General features: G+C 56.9%; 1 protein-coding gene across 4 annotated transcripts in view; it reads right to left on the minus strand.

Moving 5' to 3' along the window:
* Positions 1-308: 308 nt before the first annotated feature.
* LOC102691118 (mucin-6) overlaps positions 309-21272 on the minus strand; it is a 49716-nt gene continuing 28752 nt past the window's right edge. For all 4 annotated transcript variants that reach the window (XM_069181771.1, XM_069181772.1, XM_069181773.1 and 1 more), the window contains 14 exons: positions 19430-19539; positions 18701-18846; positions 18113-18254; positions 17020-17127; positions 15778-15966; positions 14748-14987; positions 13709-13865; positions 13311-13454; positions 12784-12846; positions 10326-10361; positions 9527-9748; positions 3993-9260; positions 3089-3203; positions 309-1446 (listed from right to left, as the gene is read on the minus strand). In XM_069181771.1, the coding sequence (XP_069037872.1) occupies positions 1272-1446; positions 3089-3203; positions 3993-9260; positions 9527-9748; positions 10326-10361; positions 12784-12846; positions 13311-13454; positions 13709-13865; positions 14748-14987; positions 15778-15966; positions 17020-17127; positions 18113-18254; positions 18701-18846; positions 19430-19539 (7115 nt within the window). In that variant the 3' untranslated portion in view covers positions 309-1271. The remainder of the gene's footprint in view (positions 1447-3088; positions 3204-3992; positions 9261-9526; positions 9749-10325; positions 10362-12783; positions 12847-13310; positions 13455-13708; positions 13866-14747; positions 14988-15777; positions 15967-17019; positions 17128-18112; positions 18255-18700; positions 18847-19429; positions 19540-21272) is intronic.

Genomic DNA, 21272 nt, shown 5'->3' on the forward strand with positions numbered 1-21272 from the left:
GTCTCTTTTTCCCAGCATGCCCCCGGCTTCAGGCTCTGCTCACAGGGAGGAGCCAAGGAGCCACAGGGACGGCACGCACTCCCTCTGTGGTGACCTGCTCCATACTGCAGGGGCAGAGCAGACGCACACGTGTGTTTGAGTGACCGGGCAGTAGGAGGGAGTTTGGGGTGGCCTTCTTCTTCAGCGGCAGTCTTGGATGTTTTATGCAACACTGGGGGGGAGGGGGGACACTGTTGGGGTCTTGAAAGAGAAGACACTGTTGGCTGCTGGTTTAAAAGTTCGTAATTGTTCAGCAATAAACTCCTCATGCTCATAATGAGATGCAGCCATCTCGGGTTTACTTCAGTGTAAAGATTTAATTATACAACCGATATGCAGGTTATTGTATTTAAGCAGTTCTGAGTGAGTGTGGTTCATTACAATTACGTGCTCTTATTTCTGCAACTCATTTCACACACAGTTTCAGATCGCTCATCTCCTGTGATTGTTTTAAATTAGTGTGGAAGCTATATTTTTGTTACGTTGTGTAATAAGCAATTAGGCCAAGTAAATCAGAAATGCCCCAGAATCTTTGCAATTTTCATTAGCTTGCTGCTGAACTAATTGGTTACAGTGGTTTTGATTTTAAGAAGCGCGATTCTGCCCGCAGGGTATGGCACGGGCTGCTGCAGTGCCTCCGAGCTTCGGGCTTGGAGTCCCAGGCCGGAGCCCCTTAGAGGACAACTGCTGTGGTTCCTGGAACCGGATCGTGCTGAAGCCATCTTTCATTTCACACCCCTGAAAAACTCCGGAGAGCACCCTAGTTGTTTTAAGTGCACTTCCACGTTGCGTCCAGCAGAGGGCACATGGAAACGGTGGAACTGCATTTAAAACTGAGAACAGGCAGCAGCACATCTGCATGGTTCTTTCCAGGAAGTGGTAGTGGAAATGCGGAACAAGCTACCCAGTCAGTTGTGCACTAGATCCCACAAGTGGCAGCTACTTGGTTATTTTTCTAAAGCCACACTACCGATACGTTGTGCTCCAGATATTTTCCCCATGTTCTCCTGGTTGTGATCATGGTGCTCTCCGAGGTCACTGGTATGGAAACAAGCGTTCCCTCTGTTCTTCAAGCAACGCGCAGGAATGTGGCCACTGTAGAGTTGTCCTTCAAAGTCGGCGGTCTGGGCCCTGGGGGTAGAGGGGGGGGGGTGCGTGACCCCCTGGGGCCCTGCAGGTACGGAAGCCGAGCCCCGCGTGCTCCAGGAGAGGGCGCTGCTGAGCGGCTGGCTTCAGGTGCAGGTCTGCTCGGTGCAGGCGCACGCCCTCGGCACGGGCACGGACAGCGGCGCTGTGCCCCCCTCCTGGCACTGCAGCTCCAGCGGGGTCCTGCTGCCTTCCACAGGGGCGCAGCACCGACAGGACTGCAGGACGCTCAGCGTCGGCTCCCCCTCCAGCAGCGCCAACCTGGGGTGCACAGCGGGAGGGAGGAAGAGGCATTAACGTCTCTGAGCAGCCAGCAGTGCGTGTTCATGCTCCCTTGGCAGGGACGAGTTGGAAGAAATGTGCACTTAGAGTTGGTTCGTACGTGCAGTCAGGCTCAGAGGCGTTAAGATGCACCTTGTATATGGGGGATGGCCAACCCTGGTCACTGGCGGCTGCCCTCAGTCATCCGTTTATAAAGCCTTGTGACGCATCTCTGAGTCAGTTCTGTGGCTGATGGGTGCAGAGTCCATTTTCCAGCCTGCGTGGCTGTCAGTGGGGCTTTCAGCCTGAAGCAGTGATCTGGCTACTGACCTAACCTCCTGCTGCAGGGGTGGGCTGATCCAGTGACTGAATTAACCTCCTGCTGCACGGGTGGGCTGATCCAGTGACGGAATTAACCTCCTGCTGCAGGGGTGGGCTGATCCAGTGACGGAATTAACCTCCTGCTGCAGGGGTGGGCTGATCCAGTGACGGAATTAACCTCCTGCTGCAGGGGTGGGCTGATCCAGTGACTGAATTAACCTCCTGCTGCACGGGTGGGCTGATCCAGTGACTGAATTAACCTCCTGCTGCAGAGTGGGCTGATCCAGTGACTGAATTAACCTCCTGCTGCACGGGTGGGCTGATCCAGTGACTGAATTAACCTCCTGCTGCAGGGGTGGGCTGATCCAGTGACTGAATTAACCTCCTGCTGCAGGGGTGGGCTGATCCAGTGACTGAATTAACCTCCTGCTGCAGGGGTGGGCTGATCCAGTGACTGAATTAACCTCCTGCTGCACGGGTGGGCTGATCCAGTGACTGAATTAACCTCCTGCTGCAGGGGTGGGCTGATCCAGTGACTGAATTAACCTCCTGCTGCAGGGGTGGGCTGATCCAGTGACTGAATTAACCTCCTGCTGCACGGGTGGGCTGATCCAGTGACTGAATTAACCTCCTGCTGCAGGGGTGGGCTGATCCAGTGACTGAATTAACCTCCTGCTGCAGGGGTGGGCTGATCCAGTGACTGAATTAACCTCCTGCTGCAGGGGTGGGCTGATCCAGTGACTGAATTAACCTCCTGCTGCAGGGGTGGGCTGATCCAGTGACTGAATTAACCTCCTGCTGCAGGGGTGGGCTGATCCAGTGACTGAATTAACCTCCTGCTGCAGAGTGGGCTGATCCAGTGACTGAATTAACCTCCTGCTGCAGGGGTGGGCTGATCCAGTGACTGAATTAACCTCCTGCTGCAGGGGTGGGCTGATCCAGTGACTGAATTAACCTCCTGCTGCACGGGTGGGCTGATCCAGTGACTGAATTAACCTCCTGCTGCAGGGGTGGGCTGATCCAGTGACTGAATTAACCTCCTGCTGCAGGGGTGGGCTGATCCAGTGACTGAATTAACCTCCTGCTGCAGGGGTGGGCTGATCCAGTGACTGAATTAACCTCCTGCTGCAGGGGTGGGCTGATCCAGTGACTGAATTAACCTCCTGCTGCAGGGGTGGCCTGTCCCCTGTCCTCTGTCCTCTGCCAGTACTGAATACAAGGGTGTCGCTGTTCAGTGTGGGGAGGGCTCTCCAGGGCTGGCCCAACCCTGCTGATTAGTAGAGAGGTGTGACAAAGCACTGATGCAGTCCAGCTCACTTACCAGGAGGCAGAGCTGCAGCTGCCTTGACACAGTCCCACAGCGACTGTCGCAGTGCAGTTCGCCATCGAGATGGTCTGGTTAGTGTACACCAGCCTGCAGGTCTCTGATTCCGGAGCTGCAGCAAAAAAAAGCACATTTTGAAGACTCTGCTACTTCCCTGGAGTACATTGTGACCCTGGTTAAACCCCGGAGTACAGGTCTGACTCTGGTTAAACCCCGGAATACAGGTCTGACTCTGGTTAAACCCCTGGAATACAGGTCTGACTCTGGTTAAACCCCTGGAGTACAGGTCTGACTCTGGTTAAACCCCGGAGTACAGGTCTGACTCTGGTTAAACCCCGGAATACAGGTCTGACTCTGGTTAAACCCCCGGAGTACAGGTCTGACTCTGGTTAAACCCCCGGAGTACAGGTCTGACTCTGGTTAAACCCCCGGAGTACAGGTCTGACTCTGGTTAAACCCCGGAGTACAGGTCTGACTCTGGTTAAACCCCAGAGTACAGGTCTGACTCTGGTTAAACCCCTGGAGTACAGGTCTGACTCTGGTTAAACCCCGCAGTACAGGTCTGACTCTGGTTAAACCCCTGGAGTACAGGTCTGACTCTGGTTAAACCCCTGGAGTACAGGTCTGACTCTGGTTAAACCCCGGAGTACAGGTCTGACTCTGGTTAAACCCCGGGAGTACAGGTCTGACTCTGGTTAAACTCCTGGAGTACAGGTCTGACTCTGGTTAAACCCCTGGAGTACAGGTCTGACTCTGGTTGTATGTGAACAGAAGTTTCAGTCACAATTACACAAATGCTCTGGTTTTCCCACTGGAGAGGCGAGGATGGCAACACATGAGGACAGGTGAGCTCATGGAGACGGGACAGAAGTGTGAATCCAGTGAAGAGAGGAGGCCTTACCCAGTGCAGCAGGAGGAGGCACAGCCTCTGTGGCCTTCTGTCCCCTGGTGGGAGTCAGCTCCTGAGCCGCAGCAGTTGTGATTTCAAGGGTAGCTGTAATGGGAGGACTGGCTGTTGCACTGACAGATACTGGTCCTGTGATGGGAGGCACAACTGTTGTGTTGAGAGGCCAAAGTCCTGTGACGGGAGTCACAGCTGTTGTGTTGAGAGGCTGTGCTCCTGTGACGGGAGACACGGCTGTTGTGTTGAGAGGCCGGGGGGCTGTGATGGGAGACACGGTTGTTGTTTTGAGAGGCCGTGCTCCTGTCACGAGAGACACGGTTGTTGTGTTGAGAGGCTGGGCTGCTGTGACAGGAGACACAGCTGTTGTGCTGAGAGGTCGGGAGGCTGTGACGGGAGACACAGCTGTTGTGTTGAGAGGCTGGGCTCCTGTGACGGGAGACACGGTTGTTGTGTTGAGAGGCCGGGCTCCTGTGATGGGAGACACGGCTGTTGTGTAGAGAGGCCGGGAGGCTGTGACAGGAGACACGGTTGTTGTGTTGAGAGGCTGGGCTGCTGTGACAGGAGACACAGCTGTTGTGCTGAGAGGTCGGGAGGCTGTGACGGGAGACACGGCTGTTGTGTTGAGAGGCCAGGCTCCTGTGACGGGAGACACGGCTGTTGTGTTGAGAGGCCGGGGGGCTGTGATGGGAGACACGGTTGTTGTTTTGAGAGGCCGTGCTCCTGTCACGAGAGACACGGTTGTTGTGTTGAGAGGCTGGGCTGCTGTGACAGGAGACACAGCTGTTGTGCTGAGAGGTCGGGAGGCTGTGACGGGAGACACAGCTGTTGTGTTGAGAGGCTGGGCTCCTGTGACGGGAGACACGGTTGTTGTGTTGAGAGGCCGGGCTCCTGTGATGGGAGACACGGCTGTTGTGTAGAGAGGCCGGGAGGCTGTGACAGGAGACACGGTTGTTGTGTTGAGAGGCTGGGCTGCTGTGACAGGAGACACAGCTGTTGTGCTGAGAGGTCGGGAGGCTGTGACGGGAGACACGGCTGTTGTGTTGAGAGGCCAGGCTCCTGTGACGGGAGACACAGCTGTTGTGTTGAGAGGCTGGGTTCCTGTGACGGGAGACACGGTTGTTGTGTTGAGAGGCCGGGCTCCTGTGACGGGAGACACGGCTGTTGTGTTGAGAGGCTGGGCTCCTGTGACGGGAGACACAGTTGTTGTGTTGAGAGGCCGGGCTCCTGTGACGGGAGACACGGCTGTTGTGTTGAGAGGCTGTGCTCCTGTGACAGGAGACACAGCTGTTGTATTGAGAGGCCGGGAGGTTGTGATGGGAGACACGGCTGTTGTGTTGAGAGGCCGTGCTCCTGTGACGGGAGAGACAGCTGTTGTGTTGAGAGGCCAGGGGGCTGTGACGGGAGATATGGTTGTTGTGTTGAGAGGCCAGGCTCCTGTGACGGGAGACACAGCTGTTGTGTTGAGAGGCCGGGTTCCTGTGACAGGAGACACGGTTGTTGTGTTGAGAGGCTGGGCTGCTGTGACGGGAGACACGGCTGTTGTGTTGAGAGGTTGGGCTCCTGTGACGGGAGACACGGCTGTTGTGTTGAGAGGTTGGGCTCCTGCGACGGGAGACACGGTTGTTGTGTTGAGAGGCCAGGCTCCTGTGACGGGAGACACAGTTGTTGTGTTCAGAGGCCGGGCTCCTGTGACAGGAGACACAGCTGTTGTGTTGAGAGGCCTGGCTCCTGTGACAGGAGACACAGCTGTTGTGTTGAGAGGCCGTGCTCCTGTGACGGGAGACACGGTTGTTGTGTTGAGAGGCCAGGCTCCTGTGACGGGAGACACAGTTGTTGTGTTGAGAGGCTGGACTCCTGTGACAGGAGACACGGCTGTTGTGTTGGGAGGCGGGGGGGCTGTGACAGGGGACACAGTTGTTGTGTTGACAGGCCAGGCTCCTGTGACGGGAGACACAGTTGTTGTGTTCAGAGGCCGGGCTCCTGTGACAGGAGACACAGCTGTTGTGTTGAGAGGCCTGGCTTCTGTGACAGGAGACACAGCTGTTGTGTTGAGAGGCCGGGCTCCTGTGACAGGAGACACAGCTGTTGTGTTGAGAAGCCGGGGGGCTGTGACGGGAGAAACGGTTGTTGTGTTGAGAGGCCGGGAGGCTGTGACAGGAGACACAGCTGTTGTGTTGAGAGGCCGTGCTACTGTGACGGGAGACACGGCTGTTGTGTTGAGAGGCCTGGCTCCTGTGACGGGAGACACAGCTGTTGTGTTGAGAGGCAGTGCTCCTTTGACGGGAGACACGGTTGTTGTGTTGAGAGGCCGGGCTCCTGTGACGGGAGACACAGCTGTTGTGTTGAGAGGCCATGCTCCTGTGACAGGAGACACAGCTGTTGTGTTGAGAGGCTGTGCTCCTGTGATGGGAGACACGGCTGTTGTGTTGAGAGGCCAGGCTCCTGTGACGGGAGACACGGCTGTTGTATTGAGAGGCCGGGAGGTTGTGATGGGAGACACGGCTGTTGTGTTGAGAGGCCGTGCTCCTGTGACGGGAGACATGGCTGTTGTGTTGAGAGGCCAGGGTGCTGTGACAGGAGACACGGTTGTTGTGTTGAGAGGCTGGGCTCCTGTGACGGGAGACACGGTTGTTGTGTTGAGAGGCCAGGCTCCTGTGACGGGAGACACGGCTGTTGTATTGAGAGGCCGGGAGGTTGTGATGGGAGACACGGCTGTTGTGTTGAGAGGCCGTGCTCCTGTGACGGGAGACATGGCTGTTGTGTTGAGAGGCCAGGGTGCTGTGACGGGAGACACGGTTGTTGTGTTGAGAGGCCATGCTCCTGTGACGGGAGACACGGTTGTTGTGTTGAGAGGCCGGGGGGCTGTGATGGGAGACACGGTTGTTGTGTTGAGAGGCCAGGCTCCTGTGACGGGAGACACGGTTGTTGTGTTGAGAGGCTGGGCTCCTGTGATGGGAGACACGGCTGTTGTGTTGAGAGGCTGGGCTCCTGTGACGGGAGACACGGCTGTTGTGTTGAGAGGCTGTGCTCCTGTGACGGGAGACACGGTTGTTGTGTTGAGAGGCCATGCTCCTGTGACGGGAGACACGGCTGTTGTGTTGAGAGGCCAGGGGGCTGTGACAGGAGACACGGCTGTTGTGTTGAGAGGCCAGGGGGCTGTGACGGGAGACACGGTTGTTGTGTTGAGAGGCCAGGCTCCTGTGACGGGAGACACCGTTGTTGTGTTGAGAGGCAGTGCTCCTTTGACGGGAGACACGGCTGTTGTGTTGAGAGGCTGGGCTCCTGTGATGGGAGACATGGCTGTTGTGTTGAGAGGCCATGCTCCTGTGACGGGAGACACGGCTGTTGTGTTGAGAGGCCAGGGGGCTGTGACGGGAGACACGGCTGTTGTGTTGAGAGGCCAGGGGGCTGTGACGGGAGACACGGTTGTTGTGTTGAGAGGCCAGGCTCCTGTGACGGGAGACACGGTTGTTGTGTTGAGAGGCTTGGCTCCTGTGATGGGAGACACGGCTGTTGTGTTGAGAGGCTGGGCTCCTGTGATGGGAGACACGGCTGTTGTGTTGAGAGGCCGGGCTCCTGTGGCGGGAGACACAGCTGTTGTGTTGAGAGGCCATGCTCCTGTGACGGGAGACATGGCTGTTGTGTTGAGAGGCCAGGGGGCTGTGACGGGAGACACGGTTGTTGTGTTGAGAGGCCGTGCTCCTGTGACGGGAGACACAGCTGCTGTGCTAAGAGGCTGGGAGGCTGTGATGGGAGACACGGTTGTTGTTTTGAGAGGCCGTGCTCCTGTCACAGGAGACATGGCTGTTGTGTTGAGAGGCCAGGCTCCTGTGACAGGAGACACAGCTGTTGTGCTGAGAGGTCGGGACGCTGTGATGGGAGACACGGCTGTTGTGTTGAGAGGCTGGGAGGCTGTGACGGGAGACACGGCTGTTGTGTTGAGAGGCCAGGCTCCTGTGACGGGAGACACAGCTGTTGTGCTGAGAGGCTGGGAGGCTGTGATGGGAGACACGGTTGTTGTTTTGAGAGGCCGTGCTCCTGTCACGGGAGACACGGTTGTTGTGTTGAGAGGCTGGGCTGCTGTGACAGGAGACACAGCTGTTGTGCTGAGAGGTCGGGAGGCTGTGACGGGAGACACAGCTGTTGTGTTGAGAGGCTGGGCTCCTGTGACGGGAGACACGGTTGTTGTGCTGAGAGGTCGGGAGGCTGTGACGGGAGACACGGCTGTTGTGTTGAGTGGCCAGGCTCCTGTGACGGGAGACACAGCTGTTGTGTTGAGAGGCTGGGCTCCTGTGACGGGAGACACGGTTGTTGTGTTGAGAGGCCGGGCTCCTGTGACGGGAGACACGGCTGTTGTGTTGAGAGGCTGGGCTCCTGTGACGGGAGACACGGTTGTTGTGTTGAGAGGCCGGGCTCCTGTGACGGGAGACACGGCTGTTGTGTTGAGAGGCTGTGCTCCTGTGACAGGAGACATAGCTGTTGTATTGAGAGGCCGGGAGGTTGTGATGGGTGACACGGCTGTTGTGTTGAGAGGCCGTGCTCCTGTGACGGGAGACACAGCTGTTGTGTTGAGAGGCCAGGGGGCTGTGACGGGAGATACGGTTGTTGTGTTGAGAGGCCAGGCTCCTGTGACGGGAGACACAGCTGTTGTGTTGAGAGGCCGGGTTCCTGTGACAGGAGACACGGCTGTTGTGTTGAGAGGCCAGGCTCCTGTGATGGGAGACACGGCTGTTGTGTTGAGAGGTCGGGAGGCTGTGACAGGAGACACGGCTGTTGTTTTGAGAGGCTGGGAGGCTGTGACGGGAGACACAGCTGTTGTGTTGAGAGGCCGTGCTCCTGTGATGGGAGACACGGCTGTTGTGTTGAGAGGCCGGGAGGCTGTGACAGGAGACACGGCTGTTGTTTTGAGAGGCTGGGAGGCTGTGACGGGAGACACAGCTGTTGTGTTGAGAGGCCGTGCTCCTGTGATGGGAGACACGGCTGTTGTGTTGAGAGGCCGGGAGGCTGTGACAGGAGACACGGCTGTTGTGTTGAGAGGCCAGGCTCCTGTGACAGGAGACACAGCTGTTGTGTTGAGAGGCCGGGAGGTTGTGACGGGAGACACGGCTGTTGTGTTGAGAGGCCGGGAGGTTGTGACAGGAGACACGGCTGTGGTGACAGGAGGCACGCTTGTTTCGTTGACCTGCTGTGCTGTCGTGGCAAGAGAAGGCACTGCTGTGACAAGAGGCACAGCTGTTGTGATGGGAGGCACAGTTTGTGTAGACACTGCAATAGGAAGAGGGAGACATTGTGTGCCATAGCCACCCCGAGATCTAGATAATATACTGCTGCACTCGCACTCTGGGAGGAAGCCTTTTGAACACTTACACTTTATATCAGGTGTTTGCTATTAAATCTTTCATTTCTTCACAACATGCAGACTCCGCAGACAGGGTGCTCCTGTCCTACACTGAACCTAAGATCTGTGATCTGCGGCCACTGTTCTGCCCACAATCCTGGAGATTGACAGCACAGGCAGGGGGTCCTCTTACCCGTGAGAGTTGCTGGGCCTGTCAGGCGTGGAGGGGTGGCTGTGCCAGCCAGGTCCCATTCCTCCTGTGGAGGAGTGAGCCGCGTGGCTGAGGCTGACGGGGCCTGACTCGGCTGAAGAGCTGCTGGCGGTGCTGGCGGTGCTGTTGCTGTAAGTGCCTGCACAGTCGCTGGGCCGGTCGACCAAGGGCGTGGCGCGAGAAGGAGGTGTGGTCTCTGCAGTCCTGCACAACAGACAGGGGACAGCTCTGCGTTATGTTAAGAAGTGGTTTGAAGGTGCCTTTCAGGCTTGCTGCCTCATTATTTCGCCCGTTATTTACTGGGTGAGCCTCTGGGAGCAGAGATCCTGGCTTCTCCCGGAGCTCGGGGCCCAGACCAACAGCAGTGACCCTCAGTGTGACGGCCAGTATTAGGGCCCCCCCCCCCAAACCCCAGCTATTTCTGATGCCCTGCAAGGCAGAAGGCAGTCCCAGAAGCTGCTAGTCTACACTGTGTTTTCAGCAGCTCCTTTCCTGCGTGTTCTACACAAATCCACCGTCTCCATGTTTCATCAGCTACCTAATAACACGAGCATTTCTTGTGCCTCCTGCTCCACAGGAGTCAGTTTCCACAAAGGCACAGTCAGGGTGCTCTTCAGAGTCACACAGGGAAAGACTGTTTTCCATGTTAAAATGTAAATCCCAGCAAACCGTGCAGGAGCTTCAGTCAGTCTTGTTTCTCTTGCCCCAGTCAGAGCCAGTCTGCAGGCAGGGCAGGTGATATCCCTGTAACTGATGCACCTGAGCTTCTGTGGAAACTCACCTGTGGCGACTGTTGGTGCGGGTGTAGCTACAACACCTGGGAAACACAAATAGAGTAAAATCGTGACATAGTCCGTGATATCAGAAATGCTGCTGACTGCAATAATGCCACAGGTGGAAGAGAAAATGTTAAATTATTGAAGTCATAATATTTCAAACAAAAGGACTGAATTGAGCTCCACAGACATGACTAAAGGTATTCCACTCCTTTTGAAAATATTGTCACCGCCCTTCCCTGTGATAGCAGGACCACAGCTACTGGGCTGTGGAGAGATCTCTCTTTAGCTCACAGGGCTAGGTTGCTGCAGAGAGACGCGGAAGTCCCGGGTTCGAGCCTCCAGTCGGGATGGGGCCGACCAGATGCGGCAAGGGCGCCCGCCTGAGCCCCTGTTGCGTTGCAATATCAAGATGGGTAAAAAACACCACTGAAAGCAGCTAAGAGCCCTGGAGCCTGGAGCCTGAAGCTGGGCACAGGATGGCAGACCCTGCACTCTGACCCACAGCTTCTCCCCGTGTCTCATGGAGAGCAAGCTGGGGTCTGTGAAAAGACAAATTCCTCATGCAAGAAATTGTATCTGGCCAATATAGGGATCTGATCTTCTCTTATCTTATACTGTATGATTTGGTCACGAATAGGATATCACAACCTTAGACACAGCACAAAGAAGAAAATCGAGAATGATCCTTCGTCTTGGGGATCTAAAGATACTAAACAAAATGTCTTCAGGGTAAAAGGCAAACGGAGAGCAGAGGGAATCCAAGTGGAAAGAAATGGGTGCAGATAGGGGAGCACTACAGGCACTGCAGCACACAGGGGACAGGGGCTCGTGTCTCGACCAAGGACAGGGGCTCGTGCCTCGATCAAGGACAGAGGCTCGTGCCTCGACCAAGGACAGGGGCTCGTGCCTCGATCAAGGACAGGGGCTCGTGCCTCGATCAAGGACAGGGGCTCCTGCCTCGATCAAGGACAGGGGCTCGTGTCTCGATCAAGGACAGGGGCTCCTGCCTCGACCAAGGACAGGGGCTCTGCCTCGATCAAGGACAGGGGCTCTGCCTCGATCAAGGACAGGGGCTCGTGCCTCGATCAAGGACAGGGGCTCCTGCCTCAACCAAGGACAGGGGCTCCTGCCTCGACCAAGGACAGGAGCTCGTGCCTCGATAAGGACAGGGGCTCGTGCCTCGATCAAAGACAGGGGCTCGTGTCTCGATCAAGGACAGGGGCTCGTGCCTCGATCAAGGACAGGGGCTCGTGCCTCGATCAAAGACAGGGGCTCGTGTCTCGACCAAGGACAGGGGCTCGTGCCTCGATCAAGGACAGGGGCTCGTGCCTCGATCAAGGACAGGGGCTCCTGCCTCGACCAAGGACAGGGGTTCGTGTCTCGATCAAGGACAGGGGCTCGTGCCTCGATCAAGGACAGGGGCTCGTGCCTCGATCAAGGACAGGGGCTCGTGTCTCGATCAAGGACAGGGGCTCCTGCCTCGACCAAGGACAGGGGCTCGTGCCTCGATCAAGGACAGGGGCTCCTGCCTCGATCAAGGACAGGGGCTCGTGTCTCGATCGAGGACAGGGGCTCCTGCCTCGACCAAGGACAGGGGCTCGTTTCTCGATCAAGGACAGGGGCTCATGTCTCGATCAAGGACAGGGGCTCGTGCCTCGATCAAGGACAGGGGCTCCTGCCTCGATCAAGGACAGGGGCTCGTGTCTCGATCAAGGACAGGGGCTCCTGCCTCGATCAAGGACAGGGGCTCGTGTCTCGATCAAGGAAAGGGGCTCCTGCCTCGATCAAGGACAGGGGCTCGTGCCTCGATCAAGGACAGGGGCTCATGCCTCGATCAAAGACAGGGGCTCGTGCCTCGACCAAGGACAGGGGCTCGTGCCTCGATCAAGGACAGGGGCTCGTGCCTCGATCAAAGACAGGGGCTCGTGTCTCGACCAAGGACAGGGGCTCGTGCCTCGATAAGGACAGGGGCTCGTGCCTCGATCAAGGACAGGGGCTCTTGTCTCGATCAAGGACAGGGGCTCGTGTCTCGATCAAGGACAGGGGCTCGTGTCTCGATAAGGACAGGGGCTCGTGCCTCGATCAAGGACAGGGGCTCGTGCCTCGATCAAGGACAGGGGCTCGTGCCTCGATAAGGACAGGGGCTCGTGCCTCGATCAAGGACAGGGGCTCGTGTCTCGATCAAGGACAGGGGCTCGTGCCTCGATCAAGGACAGGGGCTCGTGTCTCGATCAAGGACAGGGGCTCGTGTCTCGATCAAGGACAGGGGCTCGTGCCTCGATCAAGGACAGGGGCTCCTGCCTCGATCAAAGACAGGGGCTCGTGTCTCGACCAAGGACAGGGGCTCATTCCCGCAGCTCGCCAGAGACACAGGCACAGAGAGGGATGGAGAAAAACACCCGCAAACACACAGGTGCAGAAAGAGCCGGGCAGACAGAGACAGCTCCTCTCCCCACTCACCACAGGCGGCGCACTGCTGCAGGTCCACACTGAAGTACTGGTCCGTGGGGCAACTGTAGCAGCCTGAGCCAGAATGACAGAACTAAGTTAAAATGCAGACCAGTCTCGCCGGAAACACAGCAGCAGAAACCATCTAACCCCTGACAGACTAAACATCTGTTGTAGTGCACTGGAAATACAGGACAAAATTCAATTACAGCCTTTCTTTCCAACCATGGGGGTTTCATACCTGAAATTGCAGGTAGTAAACACACAAGTCCTTGGGAAAGGAGAGGTGAGGTTCCCATGGTCTGCATCAAACTCATCAACAGCGAATTGCAGACTCCTCCCATAAAACTGACAAGTGCAGCAATCATTACGATTCAACGTAAAGCTGAGTAATTAATTTGAGCACCAATGATGAAGTACAGCACATGAATATACTGGCAGGAGCGCTGAGACAGTGTGCACACACTCCTGCGCAGGGACCACCCAGCTGGAGACTGGCGTCGGCGCGGAGAGCAGGAGAAGGGTGAATGCGGTCTTACCCTCCAGATTCTGGGTGCTGGACAAGCCCTGGGTCTGGAAGGGGCAGAGGCAGGGCTGGTAGTGCCAGGAGCAGCTGCCGTTTCCAGTGTAGTGGTACGAGGCCCCAGCCAGCTGGTGGCTGTTGTAGAACTCGCAGTAGACAGCTGGAAGGGATCAGAAAGACTGTTGTCGCGGGGTGGTGTTCTAGTCTGGCGCAGTCTTTGCCTGTCGGAGTAGGGCGGGGGGTGGGCAGCCCTGGTCCAGGAGGGCCGGTGTGGCCGCCGGCTAGCCCAGACCGTCGTACTGGTCGAACTGGGCCATGGCGATCATTCTGAGATCGCCCCGGAGACGCCCGCTGTCCGGGACCAGGACCGCACGCCCCTCTGGGTCGGCCCAGCGTGAGCACGGAGGGACTCACGGCAGAAGTCCGGCCTCCTCCAGTCCACGCACACGCCCTGGTCCAGGCACTCCTTGGCGTACATGGCCACGGCGTTGCAGACGCACTTGCAGTCGCCGCCGAGGGCACAGCCACACGCGTCTCGCACACAGGCGTCGTAGAAAGGCAGGTAGTAGACCTGGGGTCACAGGGTCACAGGGTCACGGGGTCACAGGGACACAGGGGCACAAGGTCACAGGGGCAGAGGGGCAAGGGGCACAAGGGCACAGGGGCACAAGGGCAAGGGGCACAAGGGCACAGAGGCAAAGGTCACAGGGTCGCAGGGGCAAGAGTCGCAAGGGCACAGGGGCAAGGGGCACAAAGGCACAGGGGCAAAGGGTTACAGGGGCAAAGGTCACAGGGTCGCAGGGGCAAGAGTCGCAAGGGCACAGGGGCAAGGGGCACAAAGGCACAGGGGCAAAGGGTTACAGGGGCAAAGGTCACAGGGTCGCAGGGGCAAGAGTCGCAAGGGCACAGGGGCAAGGGGCACAAAGGCACAGGGGCAAAGGGTTACAGGGGCAAAGGTCACAGGGTCGCAGGGGCAAGAGTCACAAGGTCACAGGGGCAAGTGACGCAAGGGCACAGGGGCAAGGGGCACAAAGGAACAGGGGCAAAGGGTTACAGGGGCAAGGGTCACAGGGTCACAGGTCAGGGCTCTATCAGCCTCTTTCACTTTTTTACTGCAGGTTGCAAACTGGACTCCATGTCCTGCGCACGATGCTGGAGGGGACACACACGGTAGACAGCATCGCATTTTGCAGTAAATTTACGCATGAAGGGTTCAGAAAATCAAGACACCAGAGAGGGTACAAAGAGAGAGGAGACACTTCAGTCCTGTGCTGGATAATTGATCCCAAGATCTCATCTAGCTGTTTCTTTGGAAAGAAGCCAGGGTATCCAGCTTCAACAACATGGCTATGCAGCATGTCACAGGCACCCACAACCCTTTGTGTAAGGTAGCGCTCCCTGTTCTCAGTTTTAAATGCCTTGCAGCCGGGCGGGGAGGCGGGTTTCTGCTGACCTGGGCGTGGCAGGGCTCGAACACCGGGCTCCTGATGATGTCACACTTCCTGTGAGCCCAGGCCCTGCGCTGGGGGTTGGTGTCGCAGGGGCTGGGCTGCTCCTGCACCAGGGGGCAGCCGGGGTCCGTCCTCCACGAGTTGGCGAAGGCCACGGAGTCAGAGGTCAGGTCTCCGCTCCGCAGCCGGAAGTCGTCGCTCGCCTTCCCGTTGAAGTTCCCACACAAGCCACACAGACTCATCTGGGCACAGGGAGGTGAACAGCAACAGGCTGCAGAACTGACTGCTCAAGCAGCTTCCTGAGCCTCTCAATGGGCTGGTGGAGGTAGAACTAACTGCATCTCCCCAGTAGTCTTTAACCAACCTGCTTTCGGGAACACGGGTGAGGACCCGTTAATAGTTAATTGATCCCAAGATCTCGTCCAGCCATTTTTTTCAAAAAGCCACGGTATCGGCTTCAACAGCACGGCTGGGTAGCTTGTTTTGTAAAGAGATGAAGAGAGATGTCTTGTGTGCTCAGTGAGAGGAGGGAAGGGGCAGCATGTGGTAAAATGACACAAGTGGCGGGGCTGTGGAGGGTGAGTGACAGGAGGGGGCAGAGCTGTGGATGTGGGGTGGCAGGAGAGGGTGAAGCTGTGGAGGTGGAGTGGAAGGGAGGGGGCAGGGCTGTGGAGGTGGAGTGGAAGGGATGGGGCAGGGCTGTGAAGGTGCAGTGGAAGGGAGGGGGCGGGGCTGTGGAGGTGCAGTGGCAGGAGGGGGTGGGGCTGTGGAGGTGGAGTAAATGGAATGGGCGGGGCTGTGGAGGTGCGATGGCAGGAGGGGGCGGGGCTGTGGATGTGGGGTGGAAGGGAGGGGCGGGGCTGCAGTGGAAGGGAGGGGGCGGGGCTGTGGAGGTGGAGTGGAGGGAATGGGGCGGGGCTGTGGAGGTGGAGTGGAGGGAATGGGGAGGGGCTGTGGAGGTGGAGTGGTAGGAGGGGGCGGGGCTGTGGAGGTGGAGTAAATGGAAGGGGCGGGGCTGCAGTGCTTGCCTACCTGGGTGCTCTTCATCAGCTTGACGATGAGATTCATGTTTCTGTTCCAGATCAGGACCAGCTTGTTGCTGCTGTAGGGGATGGTGGCAGTAACGACCAGATACAGGCTGTTGTCATGGACGGTGAAGTTGGCAGAGGCGGACGGGGGAGTGATGGTGTACGTTTCGCCAGCCAGCTCTATGGACACGTCCTACAGGAGCAGCCGGACAGCAGGGTGGTCAGACATGCTCAACAGGGACAGCGAGAGGGCGCAGTGAGGTATGTGTCTCAGTGCCTCAATCTAGGATCTGCACACAGATGTTCAAAGCTGAATATTCTCAATTCAGTTACTGCAACCAGAAATGATTACAGCTAGCTAACAGTATCTGGGTCTCTAATGTACATTTCTTTTTCAAAATGTAAAAGTGGCATGCAGATGAAGAAACTGTTAATAATAATTAATAATTCCTTACACTTATATAGCGCTTTTCTGGACACTCCACTCAAAGCGCTTTACAGGTAATGGGGATCCCCTCCACCCCCACCAGTGTGCAGCCCCACCTGGATGATGCTCCAGTCCTCTCACACACACCAGCTCTCAGTGGGGAGGAGAGCAGAGTGATGAAGCCAGTTCAGAGAGGGGGGTTATTAGGAGGCCATGACTGGTAAAGGCCAGGGGGAAATTTGGCCAGGACACCAAAAAGTAGCGGTAACACCCCTACTGTTTTCGAGAGACGCCCTGGGATTTTTAATGACCACAGAGAGTCAGGACCTCAGTTTTACATCTCATCCGAAGGACGGCGCCTGTTTACAGTATAGTGTCCCCATCACTATACTGGGGCATTAGGACCCACACGGACCACAGGGTGAGCGCCCCCTACTGGCCCCACTAACACCTCTTCCAGCACCATCCTCAGCTTTCCCAGGAGTCTCTCATCCAGGTACTGCTGAGCTTCAGTGGGCTGCCAGTTGTGAGTTGCAGGGTGATATGGCTGCTGGCTGTATTGTAGTTGACAACAGTTGTAGTGACAACTGTTGCTGTTATTGTTATAATATAAAGGGGAAACAATCTCATCTGTACTCATGAAATCTCAGAACAGCAGAAAGAGTTCAGCCAGTTTCCCCGTTCCTCAGTGAAGTGCTGCCGGAGAGCCGCCCAGCCTGCCCTGTCCACAGCAGTGGGCAGCCTGGGGCCCAGACCTGCTGCTGCCATCCACAGGGACGGGGGGAGTGGCGGTCTGCAGTGTCCGGAGAGGCCTCTCACCCCAACAGTGAGCCGGACGGCCCGGGAGCAGGTGGGCCCCAGGGTCTCACACAAGACCACCTTGGACTCGAGGGAGAAACGGCCCTGGTCAGCGCCGTCACACGTGTCCTGGAAACACACACACGGGACAGAAACACGGAAAGCTCCAGGCACTGCTGCATGAAGAAAAGCCCAGTCTGCAGACCTGCACACAGCACTGCTCCAGCCATGGGGCTGCACTCTCCCCAACTCCCACTCTCTCAGTATCGATCACTATTGATCTCACTCTCTCAGTATCGATCAGTATTGATCTCACTCTCTCAGTATCGATCACTATTGATCTCACTCTCTCAGTGACCCCGATCTACCCCCAGTATTGATCTCACTCTCTCGGGGACCCCGATCGGCCCCCAGTATTGATCTCACTCTCTCGGGGACCCCGATCGGCCCCCAGTATTGATCTCACTCTCTCAGTGACCCCGATCAACCCCCAGTATTGATCTCACTCTCTCGGGGACCCCGATCGGCCCCCAGTATTGATCTCACTCTCTCGGGGACCCCGATCGGCCCCCAGTATTGATCTCACTCTCTCAGTGACCCCGATCAGCCCCAGTATTGATCCCACTCTCTCAGTCACCCCGATCAGCCCCAGTATTGATCAGTATTGATCTCACTCTCTCAGTGACCCCGATCAGCCCCAGTATTGATCCCACTCTCTCAGTCACCCCGATCAGCCCCAGTATTGATCAGTATTGATCTCACTCTCTCAGTGACCCCAATCAGCCCCAGTATTGATCAGTATTGATCTCACTGTCTCAGTGACCCAAATCAGCCCCAGTATTGATCAGTATTGATCTCACTCTTTCAGTGACCCCGATCAGCCCCAGTATTGATCTCACTCTCTCAGTGACCCCAATCAGCCCCAGTATTGATCAGTATTGATCTCACTCTCTCAGTGACCCCGATCAGCCCCAGTATTGATCTCACTCTCTCAGTGACCCCGATCAGCCCCAGTATTGATCTCACTCTCTCAGTGACCCCGATCAGCCCCCAGCTCACAGAAAGCCGCATGTCCCCCCACCCTTGGGTCTCGAAGACTGCGCTCTGAGCCCACCTGCAGCAGCGTGTAGGCACAGCTGCCGTCGAAGACGAACCTCCTGTCGTCGAAGGTCCGGAAGTGGCCCTCGCCGTACTGCACGCAGGTGCCCGGACACACTGACCGCATCACGCAGTCCCAGCGGCCAGCCCGGCAGGTGCTGCAGAGAGACGGGACCGAAGTGGACACTCACTCATCAGAGCTGCTCTCCGAGTGGACTGTCCTTCGGTCAGTGACATGAATCCACAAGCCACTCATTCTGAAAACACTTCCAGCTCTGGGTGTTTTAAGCATCATTTTCCAGTCTCTTACTGCAGCAGAAGCGATTGTGTTATTTTAATAAATACTCTATATGTTACAGAAGCAGTGCACAGCAGAGCCCAGAGGGCATTACCCTGATTTCTGTGTGTGATGAGGTGTGGTTACCGAGCTCTCGTCAGGAATGTGTTAAGTCAGATGCACCATGCTGATTTGTTCCTACAGATCGGTGACACTCTGATGCTGGAGAGATACAGGGTCTCGTGGTTCTCTGACGGTACTGGGCACAGGAGCCCCTGGAGTTTCCTGCAGCTCCTGCAGGACAGCGGGTGAAGTGCTGGTGTTTACCAGCTCTGGCACTCTGTCTGCAGCACAGTGTTTGCCTGGTAGAAGGTCTCCCCCTGCTGGCAGGAGCAGTCCTCCGGAGCCACACAGCCCAGAAGCTCGTCCTCGTACTGGCCATTAGGGCAGAAGCACTCGCTCTCACAGGTCATCTGGGACACAACAACAAAACCACAAAAATAACATGATAAGATAAGGTTGCAGAAGGAATGTCCAGGTTAAGTATTACTGCACATCCGGTGTGCACTGATAGAGCCTGTCTGCAGTTCTATCTGACTGGCTTGAGCTGAGGACCGGTTCCCACCCTGATTGTATCTTACTGCGGTACCAGCATGGGTGGGTGGAGTACAGCTCAGTGAGATCCTGCCCAGGGCCGAGTGAAGCACAACAAGACGAGCTGCAGGAACGTGTGGCAGAACTGAAAGCAGACAGCCGAAACACAGCACTGCCCTGTGAAATGACCATGCACATTGACTGTGCTCACACAAGCTCTGTCCAGACTGAGCACAGACAAACAGGGCAGGCGTACAGTACAGATCCCTCAGCAACACAAGCAGTTGAGCAGATCCAGCAGGTCACCACGCTCAGCCAGACATGTGTCTGGACAGGGGATCAGTGAAGCACACGGACTGCAGCAGTAGACTGGGGCAGCGAACATCAGCAATAACAGGGACACTGAACTAGCTGCTATGTTCTCTGCTCTTAAAGGATGAAGAAAGAGAAAAAGTGTATTACACATATGGCGCCAATTCTCAAGTCCTGGCACGTGGGTTCACAAGCTTTCTGGGTCTCATTGACACAGGAGTGGAAGATCTTCGGAGGGGTGCACAGGCTGGAGAGGTCATCTGCAACAACACACACTGTCAGGACCTGAGCACTCTTGCCCCCCAGCAGGCTGAGAGACACAGGGTGACCTGCTCTAACTCTCCCAGGCCCTGGTCACTCTGAGCCCCAGCAGGCTGAGAGACACAGAGTGACCTACTCTAACTCTCCCAGGCCCTGGTCTCTCACTCTGAGCCCCAGCAGGCTGAGAGACACAGAGTGACCTACTCTACTCTCCCAGGCCCTGGTCACTCTGAGCCCCAGCAGGCTGAGAGACACAGAGTGACCTACTCTAACTCTCCCAGGCCCTGGTCACTCACTCTGAGCCCCAGCAGGCTGAGAGACACAGAGTGACCTGCTCTACTCTCCCAGGCCCTGGTCTCTCACTCTGAGCCCCAGCAGGCTGAGAGACACAGAGTGACCTACTCTAACTCTCCCAGGCCCTGGTCTCTCACTCTGAGCCCCAGCAGGCTGAGAGACACAGAGTGACCTGCTCTACTCTCCCAGGCCCTGGTCACTCACTCTGAGCCCCAGCAGGCTGAGAGACACAGAGTGACCTGCTCTACTCTCCCAGGCCCTGGTCACTCTGAGCCCCAGCAGGCTGAGAGACACAGAGTGACCTACTCTAACTCTCCCAGGCCCTGGTCACTCACTCTGAGCCCCAGCAGGGTGAGAGACACAGAATGACCTACTCTAACTCTCCCAGGCCCTGGTCTCTCACTCTGAGCCCCAGCAGGGTGAGAGACACAGAATGACCTACTCTAACTCTCCCAGGCCCTGGTCTCTCACTCTGAGCCCCAGCAGGCTGAGAGACACAGAGTGACCTGCCCTAACTCTCCCAGGCCCTGATCTCTCACTCTGAGCCCCAGCAGGGTGAGAGACACAGAATGACCAACTCTAACTCTCCCAGGCCCTGGTCTCTCACTCTGAGCCCGAGCAGGCTGAGAGACACAGAGTGACCTGCTCTACTCTCCCAGGCCCTGGTCACTCACTCTGAGCCCCAGCAGGCTGAGAGACACAGAGTGACCTACTCTAACTCTCCCAGGCCCTGGTCTCTCACTCTGAGCCCCAGCAGGCTGAGAGACACAGAGTGACCTGCTCTACTCTCCCAGGCCCTGGTCACTCTGAGCCCCAGCAGGCTGAGAGACACAGAGTGACCTACTCTAACTCTCCCAGGCCCTGGTCTCTCACTCTGAGCCCCAGCAGGCTGAGAGACACAGAGTGACCTACTCTACTCTCCCAGGCCCTGGTCACTCTGAGCCCCAGCAGGCTGAGAGACACAGAGTGACCTACTCTAACTCTCCCAGGCCCTGGTCACTCACTCTGAGCCCCAGCAGGCTGAGAGACACAGAGTGACCTGCTCTACTCTCCCAGGCCCTGGTCTCTCACTCTGAGCCCCAGCAGGCTGAGAGACACAGAGTGACCTACTCTAACTCTCCCAGGCCCTGGTCTCTCACTCTGAGCCCCAGCAGGCTGAGAGACACAGAGTGACCTGCTCTACTCTCCCAGGCCCTGGTCACTCACTCTGAGCCCCAGCAGGCTGAGAGACACAGAGTGACCTGCTCTACTCTCCCAGGCCCTGGTCACTCTGAGCCCCAGCAGGCTGAGAGACACAGAGTGACCTACTCTAACTCTCCCAGGCCCTGGTCACTCACTCTGAGCCCCAGCAGGGTGAGAGACACAGAATGACCTACTCTAACTCTCCCAGGCCCTGGTCTCTCACTCTGAGCCCCAGCAGGGTGAGAGACACAGAATG

This window comes from Lepisosteus oculatus, chromosome 21 (assembly GCF_040954835.1).
Source record: "Lepisosteus oculatus isolate fLepOcu1 chromosome 21, fLepOcu1.hap2, whole genome shotgun sequence".
NCBI classification, from domain to species: Eukaryota; Metazoa; Chordata; class Actinopteri; order Semionotiformes; family Lepisosteidae; genus Lepisosteus; species Lepisosteus oculatus.